Raw genomic sequence first — 19,774 nt, 5'->3', positions numbered from 1 at the left:
TTAATAAAATTGTGTTTCTCGTGCAACTTTATCAAACCAAACTAATATATGTGTGAATATCCCACATTTTCATTTTATACGTATAAGGAGTTATTTTATTGATAATTATAGCATTACTGCCATTCAGGCCATTTTGGTAACATCATCATTTTACTTGCAACTTATACTCATCAAAATGTGACATCCGAATACATATGCTCTATTTGTATTAAGTCATTGAATATTATAAAAAAAAATGTTGGGCCCACTCGGCCCAATTACCTTTTCGGCCTGGTCCAAATCGACCTACTCCTTTTCGGCCTATTTTTAATAGCTTAATATTTAATTATCACTGTTAATATGTAGCAACTCATACTCTTGTATTGCTTATTGTTTAACATTTTTATTTTGTATTTATCTATTTTGTATATCTTTATGATGAGAAACCATAATGGTTTAAATCGAATAAATTCTGTTCTGTTCTGTTCTTTTCGGCCTACTTTTAATAGGAAGCTTACCTATGTAATGTCGATTTGTAATATGTTGTCATAATTTACGGATTATTTGGAACCGTTAATGTGTTAATGCTGTTTAAAAAATTATCAAAACTACTGAATTCTATTGCAAATAACAAAAGAAGTTGAAACGCACTTCTTAATATTGAAAAGGTAAAAAGTGTCGAAAGAGTGCACAACTATGCCTGTAAAAGGTTTCTTTCTGTACCTCTATTTACATGTAATGCTCCAATTTTAGGAGACTGTGGTCGATTCCCGTTGTATATTTTTTTCTTGTAAGCGTGTTATATGCTATTGGTTAAAAATATTAAGTATGCCAAAACATAGATATATGTACAAATGCTATGCGATGTTGAGATCTTTGGATACTGTTGGTTATGTGAATTGGGTAACCCACTTAAGAAAACCTTTTTTTTTCAAATGGCTTTGGTTATTTTTGGAAGCTCAGCGTATTACCAATAAAAATGCTTTAGTGGCAACATACTTACAACGACTTAAAGATCAATATTTTCAGTCATGGCGTAGCAGTTGTATAAATAATGCCAAATTGCAACCTTTTATAGGCTTTAAATCCAATTTTGAGACTGAAGCGTATGTAATTTTTCTTTGCGTTAGGAAGTTTCGTAACGTGTATGCTCGTTTGCGAGCTATGTACAGCTCATACCCTAGCAATTGAACGTGGCCGTTTTACGAATGTTGAAAGACAATTAAGTTTTGTCCTCATTGTCAAGATATTGTAGAGAAAGAATATCATTTTATTTTGGTGTGTCCCTTATATTATACCATTAGACAAGAATATATAGATAAAAATTATTATGAGAACCCAAATAAAATTAAGTTTAATATATTGATGTCTTGTAATATTGAAATTGTTGCGGAAAAAATGCACACTATTTATACTCAGCTTTTGAAAAGAGAAATTCACTTTTCCAGGAACAAACATTACATACTTGTTACAAGCTTTGACTGTTAGTATATCGTATTGTGTATATAAGTTTTCAATGTCATTGTATCGAAATATACTTTATCTACAAACTATATTTTGACAGATACTATTATTTAATCCATGCTCACTAATTATTTAATCCATGCTCACTAATTTGCACAAGAAGTTTCATGTATTGTGTGATGTTTGCATGGGTTGGTGGCCTTATAGCAAATAAACTGTTTGTTTGCCTAAAGTTCATCGATACTCCTCTCGAGCTGAGCACAGTCACATTTTGTATCCATTTGGACTTGAGCTCACCCATACGTGTTTTGTATTTATGTATTTTATGCGATGTGGTTGATTTCAGAGTAAATTAGTGATGAAATAATTATTTTATCTCTCTTTCTTTCTAAGTCCATTTTGCCTCTTGATGAAATAACATGTCTGTTAATATTCTAAACAACATCGATGTCATCTACTATATACATTATTGTACATAATTTGGGTTTTATTTATTATTAATTCATGATGTAAATTAGAATAATAATTATCAGAATAAACAAATAAAAGTAGGCCGAAATGGACTAATTCGAAATGTTAACTGGGCCGAGTAGACCCGGATTTATAAACAATAATGTTCAGATTTTATAGAGTCTGACCAATGTCTCGTGATATCACGTACGCTGCCGAACTGTCCAGACTAACTTCCTGCTCCTAAAATTTGTTTACGATTTCAGTGTTTCACAGTTTTTCAATTATGTCGTAATCAAAAGGTGACATAAGTCCATTCCGGTTTTATTTTTCATGTTGTTTTAAAAAGATTCCCTCTTGTTTGATGTTATTTGTAACGGTAGTTTATTGTGACAATCCATGCATGAAAATTATTGAAACTGTGTGACATCGGCATCGGAGGGGATTTTAGTTTGACAATCATAGTACTTTCTATGTTAAACTTAAGCTTTCGCTCTGGTTATACCACGTTATTCAAATATCTTACGTTTGGTTCATTTGGAGTTTAGAGTAACTTCAAATGACTTAAATGTTAGAGGGGCTAGTAATATCAAGACTGGATCAGCAAGTTCTGGGGTTGACCCCTACTCAGAGCATCATACTATCCAACTCTGGATTAGAGGTTTCTTTGTTTGATCCACTCTAGCATAGAGCTCAGCTGACGTAATGAATCTAATGAGGCAGCTTGTACATGTAATCAAAGTTCACTAGCCCTAAGTCCCAGTAATGGGCATTCAGGGAAACTATGATTTGTCTTACCACTGGAAACATTAATGACCCTGTCATTATAGCTACAGTAGTGAGATTATGTTTAATTAGTAAAATTGTTTCATGAATAAAAGTTTCCACTCAGCTTCGGTCAACTGTTTCTTCCTGTTGCTCTGTACATGCAAGGAATGTTCACCAGCTCATAATATACATACTGATTGTATTTGAAATACTATTTCATGATCTTCATGGTTGATAACATTTTTATTTATCCATAATTAATCAATAAAATTAATGTACTTGGCATAATATTTTTCAGTGTGATGTGTCAGCCATGGGCAACTGTTTCAGCAATGAGGAAAAGAAACCGAGGGAAAGCACCCTCCCTTCCCATCAGGATTTGAACCGATCACAGCAGGTGCCAGTCTCCCCTAACAATGTAAATGTGTCCATCAACGACCCCGTCAGACCTCTACCGTCTACACCGAAAGTGAAGGGTTAGTAGAGCCTTATAACTAAAGAATGCATTTGAACGATTGTGACGTCAACATGAGTGAAGGTAGAATTTATGATTGGGATTAAACGTGTAACTCCATAACCTGTCCTTTTTCTGTAAACAAATGGATACTTCAAGCCTGGTAATTGACGAACATTGATGAACTGAAATTGCAGTTTTTGATTGAATACTGGTAAATCAAAATGTAATGGAGTTCAGATAGTGATAATGCAATAGAATTTTTCATTTGCTAACAAGCTATCCTGGTTTCCAGATGGCCTGACTGTACGTGCCTTGTATGACTTTGATGCCATCAATGATGATGATCTCAGCTTCCGCAAGGGAGATAAGTTGGAAGTTGATGAGGAAACAAGGTACGTCTTTTTTAAAATATCATTATTTGTAAATTCTTGAAATGAAAGAGTAACAGTTGGATTAGATTTTAGAGGAATTATGCTTGTATTTTATTTGGTCTAGTGAGTTTTTTTACTCAATAAGTCAGGAAATATATATGAGGTATTATTAAGTATGTATTTGTTTTTCTCTTTTACAATGATACTAGAAGGCTGTTTGTACATGTATTATCATCACAAAAACTGTATCACTGATCGTGTGTGTATACTCATCTTGCAGTCAGAACTCCGATTGGTGGGTTGCCACTCATCTGGCCTCCGGACAGAAGGGCTACATTCCCAGTAACTACGTCACCAAGGATGACAACTCACCACAGTCACAGGAGTAAGTGCACTAATGTATGCCTATGTGCTAGAATATAAACCTATAAGTTATTTTTTTCAACTTCTTTGAAGCACAGCAAATAATCCCAGTCACAAAAGGATGTGTTAAGTATATGCATGCTTCAGCCCACCACTCAGGACATTTTCAGTGTATGCATGCATCGGCCCACCAGCCTGGTCATGTACAGTGAATGCATACATTGTCCCACTAGTCCAGACATGTTCAGTATATGCATACATTGTCCCACTAGTCTGGTCATGTACCGTGTATGCATACATTGTCCCACTAGTCCAGACATGTTCAGTATATGCATGCTTCGGCCCACCATTCGGGACATTTTCAGTGTATGCATGCATCGGCCCACTAGTCTGGTCATGTACTGTGTATGCATACATTGTCCCACTAGTCCTGACATGTTCAGTGTATGAATGCTTCGGCCCACCACTCATTTTCAGTGTATGCATGCATTTTCCGACTTGTCAGGACATATACAGTGTATTCATGCTTTGGTCTACTAGTCAGGACATGTAAAGTGTATTCATGCATCGGCCACTAGACAGGACATGTACAGTGTATGCATACATAGGCCCACTAGTCAGGACATGTACAGTGTATGCATACATAGGCCCACTAGTCAGGACATGTACAGTGTATGCATACATAGGCCCACTAGTCAGGACATATACAGTGTATTCATGCATTGTCCACTTGTCAGGACATGTACAGTGTATGCATACATAGGCCCACTAGTCAGGACATAGTGTATACATGCATTGTCCCACTTGTCAGGACATGTACAGTGTATGCATACATAGGCCCACTAGTCAGGACATATACAGTGTATTCATGCATTGTCCACTTGTCAGGACATGTACAGTGTATGCATGCATCGTCTCACTTATCAGGACATGTACAGTGTATGCATACATAGGCCTACTAGTCAGGACATGTACAGTGTATTCATGCATTGTCCCACTTGTCAGGACATGTTCAGTGTATGAATGCTTTGGCCCACTAGTCAAGACATTTTCAGTGTATTCATGCATTGTCCCACTTGTCAGGACATGTTCAGTGTATGAATGCTTTGGCCCACCAGTCAAGACATTTTCAGTGTATTCATGCATTGTCCAACTAGTCAGGACATGTTAAGTGTATGAATGCTTCGGCCCACCAGTCAGGACATTTTCAGTGTATGCGTGCATCGCCCCACTAGTCAGGATATTTTCAGTGTATTCATGCATTGTCCAACTAGTCAGGACATGTTCAGTGTATGAATGCTTCGGCCCACCAGTCAGGACATTTTCAGTTTATGCATGCATCGGCCCACTAGTCAGGACATGTACATGTAACCCTAACCCTATAAGAGGTAGCAACTTGAAACTTCATAGTTAGATATATCTCATTGAGGGCAAGTGCAGTGCACAAGAACCGTAACTCTTGCTTCCATGTTTTTAGAGTTATTCCCCTTTGTTGGCGTCCGTGTCCCGTTTTCACTTGTCAGGGGCATATCTCTTGTAAACTATTAGTGGTATCCACTTGAAATTTCATATGTAGATAGATCTCATTGAGGGCAAGTGCAGTGCACAATAACTGTTACTCTTGCTTCCATATTTTTAGAGTTATTGCTTTTTGTTAATTTTCATGCTTAAAGTTTTGTCCTGGCATATCTTGTAGTAGTCTTGTAGTTATAAACTTGAAACTTCATAGCTAGATAGATCTCATTGAGGGTAAGTGCAGTGCACAAGAACTGTAACTCTTGCATCTATATGTTTAGAGTTATTGCCCTTTGTTAATTTTCAAGCTTATATTTTGTCAGGGGCATATATCGTAAACTATAAGAGGTATCAACCTGAAACTTAGTTAGATAGATCTCATTAAGGGCAAGTGCAGTGCACAAGAACCATAACTCTTGCTCCCATTTTTTAGAGTTATTGTCCTTTGTTAACTTTCGTAGCTAATTTTTGTCTGGCTTAACGTTGTTACCTTCAGTTCAAATGCCACCTACACTTGAAAGTTAAATGGCAACATCATTGTCTATAAATGAATAATATGCCAATCTAACAGCTGTAATGTCAACCGTATATAATTCGTCAGACGACACATCCGACTCGCGGAGTTCTAGTTTATCCATATAGATAAGTCGATGTAAAATATGGCCCTTTATTAATTCTCTTTGCAATTCTGGTAAGGTTTTGCATGTAAGTAGATTTAAGTCAATATTTCAGCAAATACTTCATGTATTGCAATGGAACCTTGTGTTCATAACCACCACATGTATTGCAATGAAACCTTGTGTTCACAACCACCAAACCTACTTAAATCATCAATTATACGTTAACTCCGTATTGTATATGATTCAAATTATGGCCCTTTATTGTTTGACTTAGTAATTCTGGTTAAGGTTTTGCATGTAAGCTTGCATAAGTCAATATCTCAGTTACTACTTGATGTATTGCATTGAAAAATGACTCCAAAATATCCTGCCTACTTCACTTATCAAGTCTGATAATGATCTTGCATGTAATGCAAATTATGGCCCTTTATTATTTGACATAAAAATTCTGGTGAAAGCAATGAAATATTGTGTCTGTGACAGCTCTTGTTCAATAGGTTATAACGACAATTTATTGACATTTCTTTACTTCCTAAACACCATATTTATGCTAATATCATTTTAGTTCTTATAGTACATGTACAAGGCAAATCATTGTAATATGTTTTCTTCCTGGTTAGGTGTGTGTACAAGGTTTAATTTATGTACCGAGTGTGTCTTTCTGATGGTAGTATTTACCTGTATAATAAATGGCTGTTATCTGCCTATCCTAGGCTTTATCAGGGAGTTTATGCTTTTTGCGGACAAAACATTACATTCCACCTATGAATTTAACTTCACCTGAATGCATTTCTAATCTATTGAACTATATTTGTTGGCATAAATAATTATTATGGTACATGCACATCACATGTTTACCTGGATGATTTAATGATATTAAATAAAGATACACATTTAATGTTGTTTTATGTAAACATGATCAAAGTATCTTTTTTTCCTCTTCATGATATATTATACCTGCTCTTAATTGAATGTAAACTCATTGGAATTTTATCTCGCATCGAGGCAGTATTGCTATACTTTTACCCTCTATTGGAAAATCATACATCGCATAGATTTATCAAGTTATAAAGAGTAAGAATGACAATAAGGACAGAAAAGCACATAAATTTACTTTTAAATAAAGTTTTATACTACGCATGCTTAAAACTATAAAACCTGATAAAACATGTACTTGCATGATTGATGTTCTTATCTTGTATGAACTTGTAAAGAAAAGGACTTACACCATTCATTCAAATAATTGTATATATTTACAAATACAAATACAAAGCATTTATATAGCGCAAAAATGTATAAAATATTCAGTTGCGCTGTACAATATCAGAACAAAACATCGCATACATACATAAACAAAATTAGCAATGATATTAAAGAAATATTATATGCGATATGATTTTAAAAGCACTTCGTATATTCACTCTTGAGTTTAGTATCTTTGATGTAGTCATTTACACAACATTCTAATTGTTAAACCGCCCAAACAAGTAAGTCTTTAGTTTTGACTTAAACTGCTTTTCATTAGCAATGTCCTTCAAATAATTTGGTAATGAGTTCCACCACTGAGGTCCAACAACTGCTAGAGATCTATCAGCAAGTTTAGTTTTTGTAGTTGGAATGTCAAAGAGATGACTTGACGAGGATGATCTCAGTCTTTGTCGGTATTGGTTTTTAGATGAAATAAACATGTCACAAAGGTACGAAAGTGCTGTGCCATTTACAACACGAAACACAGTCACAATCACTTTAAACATAATTCTGGCACGAATCAGAAGCCAGTGTAAAGATCTAAGAATCTCCACACTAGGTTGTTCGTATGTGGCACCAGTAACAATGCGTGCAGCATGATTCTGTACACGTTGTAATTTGTCCAGTTGGTAACTTGGAATACCAGTGAATAGTCCATTGCAAAAGTCCAGATGTGAATGTATCAGACCATGAACGAGTATTTCTGCGGATTTCTGAGTAAGATGTTTTCTGATTGTCTTCAGATTTCTTAATTGCATATTTGCTATTTGACACTTTCTGGAAATGTGCTTATCAAAACTCAGAGTACTGGTCATCTGTACCCCCAAATCTCGAACAGTATCGACACAGTTGACTTCGATCCCACCAACGTTAACACTGGTTATGTTCAACTTGGACAGTTGTTGCTGTGTCCCATAGACAATTATTTCTGTTTTACTGTTATTCATCTTTAGTTTGAACTCAGTCATCCATAACACAATATCATTAAGGCAATCATTGAGTTGTTAAAGAACGATTGTCTCACTTTCAGTATCATCAGCTCTAAATTTGAAGGCAACTTTATGGTCATCCGCGTATCCATATAGATCTGCTCGATACTTCTGCACTACTTTGTTAAGGGCAGCTATATATAGAGTAAATAGTACTGGGCCAGCACAAGAACCCTGAGGGACACCGAATCTCAATGGTTCGGTATCAGATGCCGACTGCTCAATGACAACTTTCATTGTTCTGTTGGGTAAATATGACTCAATCCATTTCAATGGGATGCCTTGGATGAAAAAGTCACCATGTAAAATTTTAAGCAGTGTTGGTACATCGATGGTGTCAAACGCGGCACTGAGGTCAATCATAACTACAATGGATACGCGGCGTTTATCAGCTGTATCTAAAAGGTCACTGTACATTTCCATCATAGCAGTTTCAACACTGTGAAATTTACGATATGCACTTTGGTAAGATGGTAGCAAGTTGTTGGATTCAATATGACAAGAAATCTGTTTCATTGCCGCTTTTTCAAGAATCTTTGACAGAAAAGTAAGATTGGACACCGGCCGATAGTTTTTCAGTTCTAGAGGTAGGCCTTTCTTTTTCAAAAGAGGCTTGATAACGGCAATCTTCCATTCCTCTGGAAACACGCCAGATGATAATGACCGATTGACAATTTCAGTTATTACTGGTGATAATTTTGACAAGTGTTCTTTAAGCTTTGGTGTAGGCAAAATATCCAGTTCACATGTTGTTGATTTTGAATCTTTCACAATTTTAGTTATGTCATTCTCGCTTAATGGCTGGAATTCTGTTAAAACATGGTCACACGATCTTGCATTTGTCCACGTAGCTTGTAATGACTTTTGAGTGTCCATATTGTCCAGTTCGTTGCAAAGTTTTGTAATTTTGTCATTAAAATACCGTAAGAAGTCATTTGCCAGGTTTACTTCGCTTGTGTGAGGTGGAAGTGGATTATCCCTTGACCGTCCCAGTAAGTCGGAAGTGACATTATACAGTCTCTTCACCTCTGCCTCATGTTATTGTTTATGTTTTGATAGAACCCATTCTTTGCCGATGCTAATGCAGCAGTATACGAGTTTTGTACATTCTTATACACCTTTTTAGTAATGTCAGACCTGTCCTTAAAGAAAATTTTCTCTATTGCCCGTTTAAACTGCTTAAGATGTTTCAAATAGCCAGAGTACCATGGAACATTGGGTCTACATGTAATTACTCTTTCTTTGAAAGGGGCATGTTTGTCCATTATGCCAGCTGTAGACTTACAAAATTCAGAAACAAGATCATCGACCGTGGAGGATTTGTCTGTCAAATAATTCAATTCTCCCAGATCCTTTTCTAACAGTTCATTAGATACACGCTTCCAGTTACGTGATTTTATGCTTCTTGTTACCAGTGGGGGACGAGATTGCTCTATGTTACAGGTCACAAAACAATGATCAGAAATGTAATAGTCTGTGATTAGGTTGCTGATACTGGCAAGTTTATCTTCCTTTTTCGTGATTACTAAGTCAATGATATGCCCACCGGTATGCGTAGGTGTGTTAACATGCTGAATCAGTCCAAATGTGTTCAAACATTGTAAAAATTGTTTGGTTTAACAGTTCGATATAATGTCTATGTGACTATTGAAGTCGCCAAGAATTACCATGGACCCCGATTGCGCCGTGGCATGTTCTAGATACTCAGTAAATTCTATCATAAATGTAGCCTGAGTAACCGGGTGTTTTTCGGAATATGGTGGTCTATATATACCAACCACAAAAAGAATGAAAGTGTGGATTGATATTTTCCATTCAACACACTCAAATGACTGAAAAACTTTGCTAGAAAGTTTAGACACTTTAACATTATCTCTGTACAAAATGCCTACTCCCCCACCACTGCGATCGGGTCTGGGACTGTCATCAAAACAGTAGCCATCCTGAAAAAGTTCACCTCTAACAACATCGTCACCATCAGGCCGAAGCCAAGTTTCAGTTAGCACACAAAAGTCAATATTTTCCTCAAAGATGTGCTGGAGAAGTTCAGCAGATTTATTTCTTATTGGCCTTGTATTTACGGTAGCAATTTCCAATTTCCTTTGTCTATGTGAATTTTTGATAAATGTAGGGTCTAACTTATTTTGCACTAAGTTTGCCAAATGAATGCCAGCATTAGACTTTGTCCTTGGCCGACCAGCTCGTTTACCTCTATATTTCAACAGATTATACTCTTTCAAAACTGATAATGTTTCTTCATTTGGTAGTATGGTCCCTCTAGGTGCAGATCTCAAATCCAATAATTGTTCTCTATTATACTGTATCAATAGGTTAGTCATTACTATGTGTGAGATGTTGTTCACAAACACTATGGATATATTGAAAGTATAAATCCAATATCTCCAATATTTATGTATTTTCAATTGTTTCAAATCAATATATCTCAATAATCCAATAATAATTCCACAAAACAAACTCAGCAACATGTTGGTCGCAAGTTCATAGATACCGTATTATATCATGTATAGGACGCTAGCATAGATAGGACGCAGGCAAAATAATAGCTGAAAAAACGGGTAAAAACCCTTAATATATAAGATAGGACGCAGTGGAAAAATGTCAAAATCGGAGCCGAAAATTTGAGGTTGGTAAAGTATTTATAACATATATTGAAGTAAAAAACAAACAAAAAATTGTATATAAGGCATAATTCTATAACTGTATTGTGTATTTCGATAATTATCGTCGTATTTTGGTAATTTAGCGTACACAACAATGATATGTCTTGACATTTTGAGAACATTCACGCATATTACAAATGCCGTAATATTCCGACACGCCTTCTGACTGACAGTCAACTGTTGCATCCGTTGCAATAGTCCCCACATGCCTTCTGAATAACAGTCAACCGTTGTATCCGTTGCAATAGTCCCCACATGCCTTCTGAATAACAGTCAACCGTTGCAACCGTTGCAGCCGTTGCAATCGCAACTGTGTATTGTCAAAACTGATGATTGTTTTGTTAAGGCGTGTCGCTGCGCGGATTAATTGTCGGCATAATTAATGCGTGTCAGTAATTAGCCTTGCCAGTGGAAGGCACGTCGGGTAAAGTGGGAACAAACAACCATACGGTATTACCATCGCAAAAGTTTGTTCTATTGATGTATTTCTAATGACAGACAGCGGGTGTTTTTCACACCTTCGCATATTTGAAAAGATTTGATATTTTCGACCTGAAAAGGATTGGAAAAAAATGTGAAAAACAGATGAAATTCTAATAGCATAGAAAGGACGCAGGCAATTTTTAAGACGAGAATTGGGGGTAAAAAAGTGCGTCCTATGCATGATATAATACGGTATCTCTACCAAAATTCTAAACTCTAGAGTCACTCGTTTATGCAAAATAATCCAAAAGTTGAAAAGCACAAAAATTGCAGCCTACACCTGGCGCACACTATAGTATAGTTTTTAGTATATTTAGATAGTTTTAGATGTTACATGTACTGAAAGACTTGTTTGGTCACCCTATCAAATTGAAAAAGTTATTTAAAATGTGCATTTTTGAAGTTCTTAATGTTCTTGTATTTCCAGCTGGTGGTATAACGTGGAGAGGAAAGAAGCTGACAAACAGCTACTGTTGCCTGGCAACCCGACCGGAACATTTCTGGTCCGCGAGGCCGGAGGTAGATATATAGGAATAACATTCCATTTCTATACATTGTAGTTAATATTTAGCTATATATTGTTCATTGCTCTCACAATTGCGCTATTATTTATTGCTTTAATTGTGATATTATTACAATTAAAGCTAAGCGTGTGTTTTGGGGAATTAAAAAAGTATTTGTTTCGTCATGTACATATCAATAATAATTATTATTTTTATGAGTTCTAACACATGTATACACAATGTCCTGATTGTTGGGATGCCTGTTCCAGATCGGGCCTCTTATGTGCTTTCTGTGAGAGATTACGACCCCAAGTCAAATGACGCCTGTGTGAAACACTACCGAATACGCCGCCTTGACAATGGAGGGTTTTACATCAGTCCAAAACGTACATTCGAAAATATGCTGGATTTGACGGGCCACTACAGAAGTAGGTTTTTTTCAAAGTTGATACATAATCATGTATATACATTTTGTCATATAAAACAGATCACAGGGCATGAAAATTGTCACAGGCAATAGAACATAAGGTAACAACCTACTCACACACAAAAGATATTCCCACATGGCTACCAGGTCAGTATTAAGTCAATTTGTTTTGGACCTCAACCATCCTGAATTTGGATACAGCTATCAAAATACCTACCTGGTTGCGAATCAGGAATTATTTATACCAAAGAGAACGAAGTAACCATTCGTCTTGTATCTTTCTTCACATTGCATGCTCTGTCATTAGTTATGTTTGATAAAACGAGTGAATTTTTGTTGAAAACTTAAAAGATTTAAGATTCCAACTGTGAATCTGACTCAAATTCAAATTTGGATTCCCCCAAGTGCAAACTTTCGAAATAAGAGATTAAAATAACTAATCATCCAAATAATTACTCCGCATCAAAACCCCTGACTATTGCTTTATGCTATAAAGAGAGTCATTAACATGATATCAATAAACTGTTAAAACAACACCCTGTCAAATTATGTGAGATATAACCCATGTTGGGCACGCGCTAATTGGTCAAGAAAAAGCAACATCACGGGGTTTCGATAGTAGCAGACCTACTTTTTGCTTTTGGAAATTTTTCATGTACGAAAATATAAGTGCCCCGGGAGTTTAATTTAACGCAATATGATTTTCAAGAGCTCCGGTGATACAGATTTTGAAAAACAGACTGGGAGCATAAATAGCTTGGGAAGGGCCCTGCTAGGTTGATGTGGTAGTTTGGAATAATCTTGAATGGAACACTCTGCCTTGGCTTTGTTTAAAGAAAGCTTGACCTGTTTCTGGAGTTTAGCGATACTCTATTTGTTATGTCTTGTATAACCAAGATGCTGCTGATGGGCTGTGCTGTAAGCTGGACATTGCCTGCCCAAAGATCAGGCCTCTCGTACAGTTCAGGGAACTGGAGGTTGCCAGAGAGTCGGTGAAACTCCTCAAGAAACTTGGAAGTGGCTGCTTTGGGGAGGTTTATGCAGGTATGGCTTGGGAGTTCTCTAGTTAATAGAACACATATGTGTACATTTAGTCTCCAGATAATGAGCCACACACATACAGATATCACTATCTTACATAAAAATTTATTGCAAAACACTATGCATAAGTTTGAAAGTACTTAAAAATATTGACTACAAAATATTTTGGATATCAGTTTTAGAAAAAAATGTTTCCAAAGCTTTAAACGACATCACCTGTGTATTCCCAGGCAAGTGGCGTAACACTGTGGATGTGGCTGTAAAAACATTGAAGCAGGGCCAGATGACGGTGGACGCCTTCCTTGAGGAGGCCAAACTTATGCACCAGCTCAGACACTCCAAACTCGTCCAGCTGATGGCCGTGTGCACGAAGACAGAGCCCATCTGGATCATTGCAGAGCTCATGTCGAACGGCGCCTTGCTCGACTACCTCCGAAAAGATGAGGGCAAGCACCTCACATTCAATATCCTTGCTGATATGGCTGGACAGGTACAATGCTTGCCGTATATTATTCGTTGTAGAATATGTGCCATGTGCTATATTTTTCTGTGAATGAACAAGAAAACTGATATTGATCTTGCATCAAAAGCTTTATGTTTTGATGCAATTGCTAATGTCTTTATGGCATTCTGGATATATGCAAATTCATTCTACTAATGGTTAACATCGCTGAACAGCTTTTCTTGAGTATTAAGCAAATTAAACATTTCTATAACTTAAAATTATCTTGTAAAGTCGGTATGACAGCCATGACTATGCTTCAGATTGCTGACGGCATGGCATACCTGGAGATCGAGAACTTTGTTCACCGGGATCTGCGGGCAGCCAACATCCTGGTCGGGGAGCACAACGAGGTCAAGGTCGCTGACTTTGGGCTAGCACGACTCATACAAGAGGACATCTATGAGGCACATGAAAGTAAGTGATGTGCTCGCTAGATGAGTCAGATATTGGGCTATTGTCCAGTTCAAGAGGCTAAAAGAGACAAGGTTCAATCTTCTTTATTTACTGTCATTTTCACGTCTCGAGTTACTGGCAGTATGTAAGGAAATGTAAACCTTGTGAGACAGACTTAATTTATTCAGTTTCACATAAAGAATGAAGTGTTAAGTGTGCACTGAACCAAAATGCTTTTTGTTAAAGCTGTTGTTATAGTGGTTTAGGTGCATGGAGCAGTTGTAAGAGTGCTTTATGGAGCAGTTTGTGGATTGCTTAAGGTGCAAGGAGCAGTTGGATGATGGCTTAAGGTGTAAGGAGTAGCCATTGGATTGCGTTTAGGTGCAAGGAGCAGTTGTTGAGTGCTTCATGTGTAAGGAGCAGTTGTGAGTTAGAAGTAGGTTTTTCAATGTACAAAAAAATAAAGGAGCCGTTAGAATGCTTTAGGTGCAACATGCAGTTGTTTGACTGCTTTGGATTCAAGGAGCAGTTGTTGGATTGTATTTGATGCATGGAGTAGTTTTGGACTACTTAAGGTGCAAGCAGCAGTTGTTGGACTACTTTAGGTGCAAGGAGCAGTTGTTGGATTGCTAAGGTGCAATGAACAATTGTTAAAATGCTTTAGGTACAGTTGTTGTATTGCTTAAGGTGCAAGGAGCAGTTGTTTGATTGCTTTAGGTGCAAGGAGCAGTTGTTGGATTGCTTTAGGTGCAAGGTGCAGTTGTCTGATTGATTAAGGTGCAAGGAGCAGTTGTCTGATTGCTTTGAGATGCAAGGAGCAGTTGTTGGATTGCTTTTGGTGAAAGGAGCAGTTTTTAGTGTGGAGAAGGTTTTTAAATGAACAAAAATGATAAAGGAGACTTTGTTGGAATGCTTTAGGTGCAAGGTGCAGTTGTTTGACTGCTTTAGGTGCAAGGAGCAGTTGTTTGATTGCTTTTAGATGCAAGGAGCTGTTGTGGGTTGCTTTATGTGAAATGAGCAATTGTAAGTAGGTTCATGAATATTCAAAAGTTTTTTAAAGTAATAACTTCACAGACACTGAAATATGTCAGAATTATACAAACATATGAGGCTTCATATTTAAAGCATTTAAATTATAAATGTACTAGAGACTCTTTAGCTGTGCTAGAGACTCAATACTTGTACTAGGGACTCCATAGCTGTGCTAGAGACTCTATAGATGTACTGGGGATTATACCTATACTATGGACTTTTTATCTAGTCTTAAGACTATAGCTGTACTTCCAACTATATACCTGTACTAGACACTCCATATCTGTACTTCCAACTATATACCTGTACTAGACACTCCATATCTGTACTTCCAACTATATACCTGTACTAGACACTCCATATCTGTACTTCCAACTATATACCTGTACTAGACACTCCATATCTGTACTTCCAACTATATACCTGTACCAGACACTCCATATCTGTACTTCCAACTATATACCTGTGCTAGACACTCCATATCTGTACTTCCAACTATATACCTGTACTAGACACTCCATATCTGTACTTCCAACTATATACCTGTACTAGACACTCCATATCTGTACTTCCAACTATATACCTGTACTAGACACTCCATATCTGTACTTCCAACTATATACCTGTACTAGACACTCCATATCTGTACTTCCAACTATATACCTGTACTAGACACTCCATATCTGTACTTCCAACTATATACCTGTACTAGACACTTTATAGCTGTGCTAGAGACTATAAAGCTGTCCAAGAGACTATAAAGCTGTCCAAGAGACTCTAAAGCTGTATTGGAGACTCTTTAACTGTACTAGAGACTCTACACCTGTACTAGACCATAGACATAGCTGTACTTAGCACTCTTTAGCTGTACTAGACAATTTATAACTGTACTAGAAACCCTACACCTGTACTAGACACTCCATAGCTGTACTTAGCACTCTTTAGCTGTACTAGACAATTTATAACTGTACTAGAAACCCTACACCTGTACTAGACACTCCATAGCTGTACTTGGGACTTTTTACCTGTACTAGACAATTCATAACTGTACTAGAAACTCTACACCTGTACTAGACACTCCATAGCTGTACTTGGGACTCTTTACCTGTACTAGACAATTCATAACTGTACTAGAAACTCTACACCTGTACTAGACACTCCATAGCTGTACTTGGGACTCTATACCTGTACTAGACAATTCATAAGTGTACAAGAGACTCTACACCTGTTCTAGAAACGCCATAGCTTACTTGGAACTCCTTAGCTGTACAAGTCTGGTGTACATTTGTGACTAGGATGTTGTTAAAGTACATACAATTACTTCCTGGTTTCTTACTTTTTTTGCTCAATACATTCATCTGCTTGTGACAGGTACATCCTGATTGTATTTTGGTTTTTAACTCTTCTTGTTAGAATAGGTATGTGTCTGGTTTTCGATATGTTTAAAAAGCTTTTATACTTTTTTTAGCAAAACTATTGTCCTCATAATAAAAATGTGTATTTTCCCAGATACAAAGTTCCCAATCAAGTGGACGGCACCAGAGGCTGCATTTGACCGGAAGTTCAGCATCAAGTCTGATGTGTGGTCGTTTGGCATTCTGCTGTATGAACTGATAACATTTGGGCGCGTACCCTATCCAGGTAAACACAATGTGGTAGAAATATATAGAGCTGTTTTTATGGTGATGGGAACAGTTTTATGCAATTGGTATGTAAGAAACATATAGAAAAAAATTGAATAGAATGATCCATTTCATGTAACAAACATCTTCAAATCAAATACAAAAGAAAACGTTATTAGCTCTTTCACTGACCTGTTATATAGATATAAAGATAACTTTTTGATGTGTTAGACAATTAGTTACATACATGTGCATGAACATAATATTGGTGTAATATTGGTGATACTATTGCAAGTTTGGAAAACAGACTGGACTTATAAGAAATAGTAGACTTACAATGTTGTCTATTTGTGTTATTTTCAGGCATGAATGGTCATGAGGTGTTGAACCGGGTAGAGAAGGGTTACCGTATGCCGAAGCCCACGGGTGGGCCCGTAATCTGCCAGGAGCCCTACTACGAGCACATGATGAAGTGCTGGAATCGTAACCCGGAGAACCGACCGACCTTCGCCTACCTGCAGGACTTTTTCAACAACTACCTGGTGGCTGCCGAGGGGGAGTACAAGCCCATGGATTAATGGATGTGCGCGTGGGGTCCAGCCTTATAGAACTCTGTGTTATGGGGTTGGGGTGGGGTCTCTGGCTTGGTTTCTGATCTTATACTGTTCTTATTGCTTTATAGATAAGTTTTATATGTTGTTGTTTTTTCGAAAAATAGAACATTGAAGAAAGCAGTGAGAGTATTTTTTGGTTATTGCAATAGGAAATAGTCCAGACTTTTTTTCTGCATATGTGATCAGAACTATTCTACTGATAATAATATTTGACATGATTATCTGATATGCAGAGACTTGTATATGAAATGTCTTTCTCAGTGAACAAATTTGATCTTGACTCTTGGTTCTGTGTGTATTTTGTCTAGGTATGTAGAATTAACCTCAGGTTGTGAAAGTTGATAGCTGCTTCATTTTGTTAGGAAAAAGGCTGAATAAAACATCATTTGGAGCTGTCAAATACATTTTGAAACTTAAAGTAGCATTTGCTACTGATAATGAAATCCTCAGTGAACCATGAGAACCAAAAACAGGTCTGGTAGTTAAATTTCAAAATGGGCAGATTTGGGCATTCTGTGAAATATTTTGTTTGCACAAAATTATTAACTATCTTAAAAGAACAAATGATCTTGAAATCATTTTACATTGTGAGCACTTCCATTCTATTTTAAGCCACAGAAAACTGATGTGTCATAGTTGGTACATTACATCCCATCTACAACAAGACCTAGTTCTGCTATAGTTGATATGCTGTATACCGGTATGTACTTAAGTTACTGGTGTTTAAAAAACTGCAATGAAATAATCACATCGAAACAGGTTTTCCCAGTAAATTCAAATTATGATGTAGATTGTAGTTAGAGGGTTCTTATCCTATTTCCGTGTTGTCTTGACTGTGCAATCTATGTGGGTGTCTTGGTCTCTCCTTGTGTAAACAGATTTGTTCGTACTCAGATTGTAGTTTACAAAAACAGAATTCACTCATCCATCCAATTTTGGTATCATATTTTGCTGCCATTATTCATTTAATGCTTTTGGAAGTTAGTTACATACATTTCGCCTGATAATTGATCATAATCAGTAACATTTACATCAATTGATGATTTTTGAATAATATACGACACTAAAGGGAGATTAAATGTATGCCACTGAATGTTGGTTTTTCTATGCATTTATATTGTTTGTAATCTAATTAAACCTATTTAATATTTCTAGCTATTTATAATGTACATTGTTATTCATATAGTATTATTGTGATGGTTAAGATTCATTTTGAAACATCTTTTTTAGAAAATTTATTTATTATTTATAAAAGAAGCAATTTTGACAAAGGTACTTTTATAATGGTCGGAATTTTCACGTTCAAACAACTACAGTAATTCTCCTCATTTTGGGACTTCAGTTTAAGATGCAAAACAATCAAAGTAACCTAGAATAGTTTGAATGGTCATGTGTGATTTTACAGGTTTATTCTGTGTTGAGTCTTTGTATGTTCTCTTCTCTATTGTCCTTATCTCGTGTTATAATCTGGTAGGTAAGGAGTATTTACCAAAATTGTTCTTTATAATAATACATTCCTGTGTACATAGTGCGTTATTATATATAAATAATTATATGTTTAGTTTGTTTTCTCTGTTGACTGCCACTATATATGATAACTTTAGCTGGCAAAGTTGTTAGAATTTTTTTGTTTTAAAATGCGAAATCTTTATAATCAAAGCTGTTCATATCATAGAGTAGAGATTTTAATAGTTTTAGAAATAAGTTTTAGCATTCCAGCATTTGCATCGGAACAAAGTATTTTTATCCTTTATATTATACATAATTGGCCTAAAGCCTTTGTGAAATTTGCCATACTTTGACATGAAATTGTGAAATCTTATTAGATTCTCTGCAGTGACATTACTGAGTATATGTACTGGATGTATGTTTAGCTATCACTGTATTCACCTGTGGCCTATGATACACAATAACATATCTGACTTATCATTCCTAATTGTTGTTTCTGGAAACACTTTATTGTACACATGTCTACAGCTATGTATATAACATTTTTTATAATCATTCATAAAAGTATTTTTAACTATTGTTTTGTCTTTTTTGCCCCCTAAAAGTTACATTTCAACAATGTTTCCTTGATGGAAAATGCTATACGGGAAAGCAATATCACATTAATGCCTCGACTTCCAGTGTTCAGTATGTTCAAGTCATGTGACCTAATCCCAAAATAGTATTTTTGTAACATATCACAACAAAAGATGTTTTTTTAGACACCACACCCCCTCTATACTGACTTTCCTGGTAAAAAT

General features: G+C 36.3%; 1 protein-coding gene across 1 annotated transcript; it reads left to right on the top strand.

The window, feature by feature from the left end:
• The first annotated feature begins 2,074 nt into the window (after positions 1 to 2,074).
• LOC128213923 (tyrosine-protein kinase SRK2-like) lies at positions 2,075 to 19,549 on the top strand. The gene is made up of 11 exons (XM_052920038.1): positions 2,075 to 2,195; positions 2,960 to 3,137; positions 3,411 to 3,510; positions 3,770 to 3,874; positions 11,816 to 11,907; positions 12,161 to 12,319; positions 13,216 to 13,362; positions 13,590 to 13,849; positions 14,125 to 14,278; positions 16,799 to 16,930; positions 17,275 to 19,549. Exons 2-11 carry the CDS (start codon positions 2,975 to 2,977, stop codon positions 17,487 to 17,489), a joined length of 1,527 nt encoding a protein of 508 aa, XP_052775998.1. The 5' UTR covers positions 2,075 to 2,195; positions 2,960 to 2,974; the 3' UTR covers positions 17,490 to 19,549.
• Positions 19,550 to 19,774: the final 225 nt, after the last annotated feature.

The sequence above is a fragment of the Mya arenaria genome, chromosome 13 (genome assembly GCF_026914265.1).
Source record: "Mya arenaria isolate MELC-2E11 chromosome 13, ASM2691426v1".
NCBI lineage: Eukaryota > Metazoa > Mollusca > Bivalvia > Myida > Myidae > Mya > Mya arenaria.
This window is presented reverse-complemented; position numbering and strand designations above follow the sequence as displayed.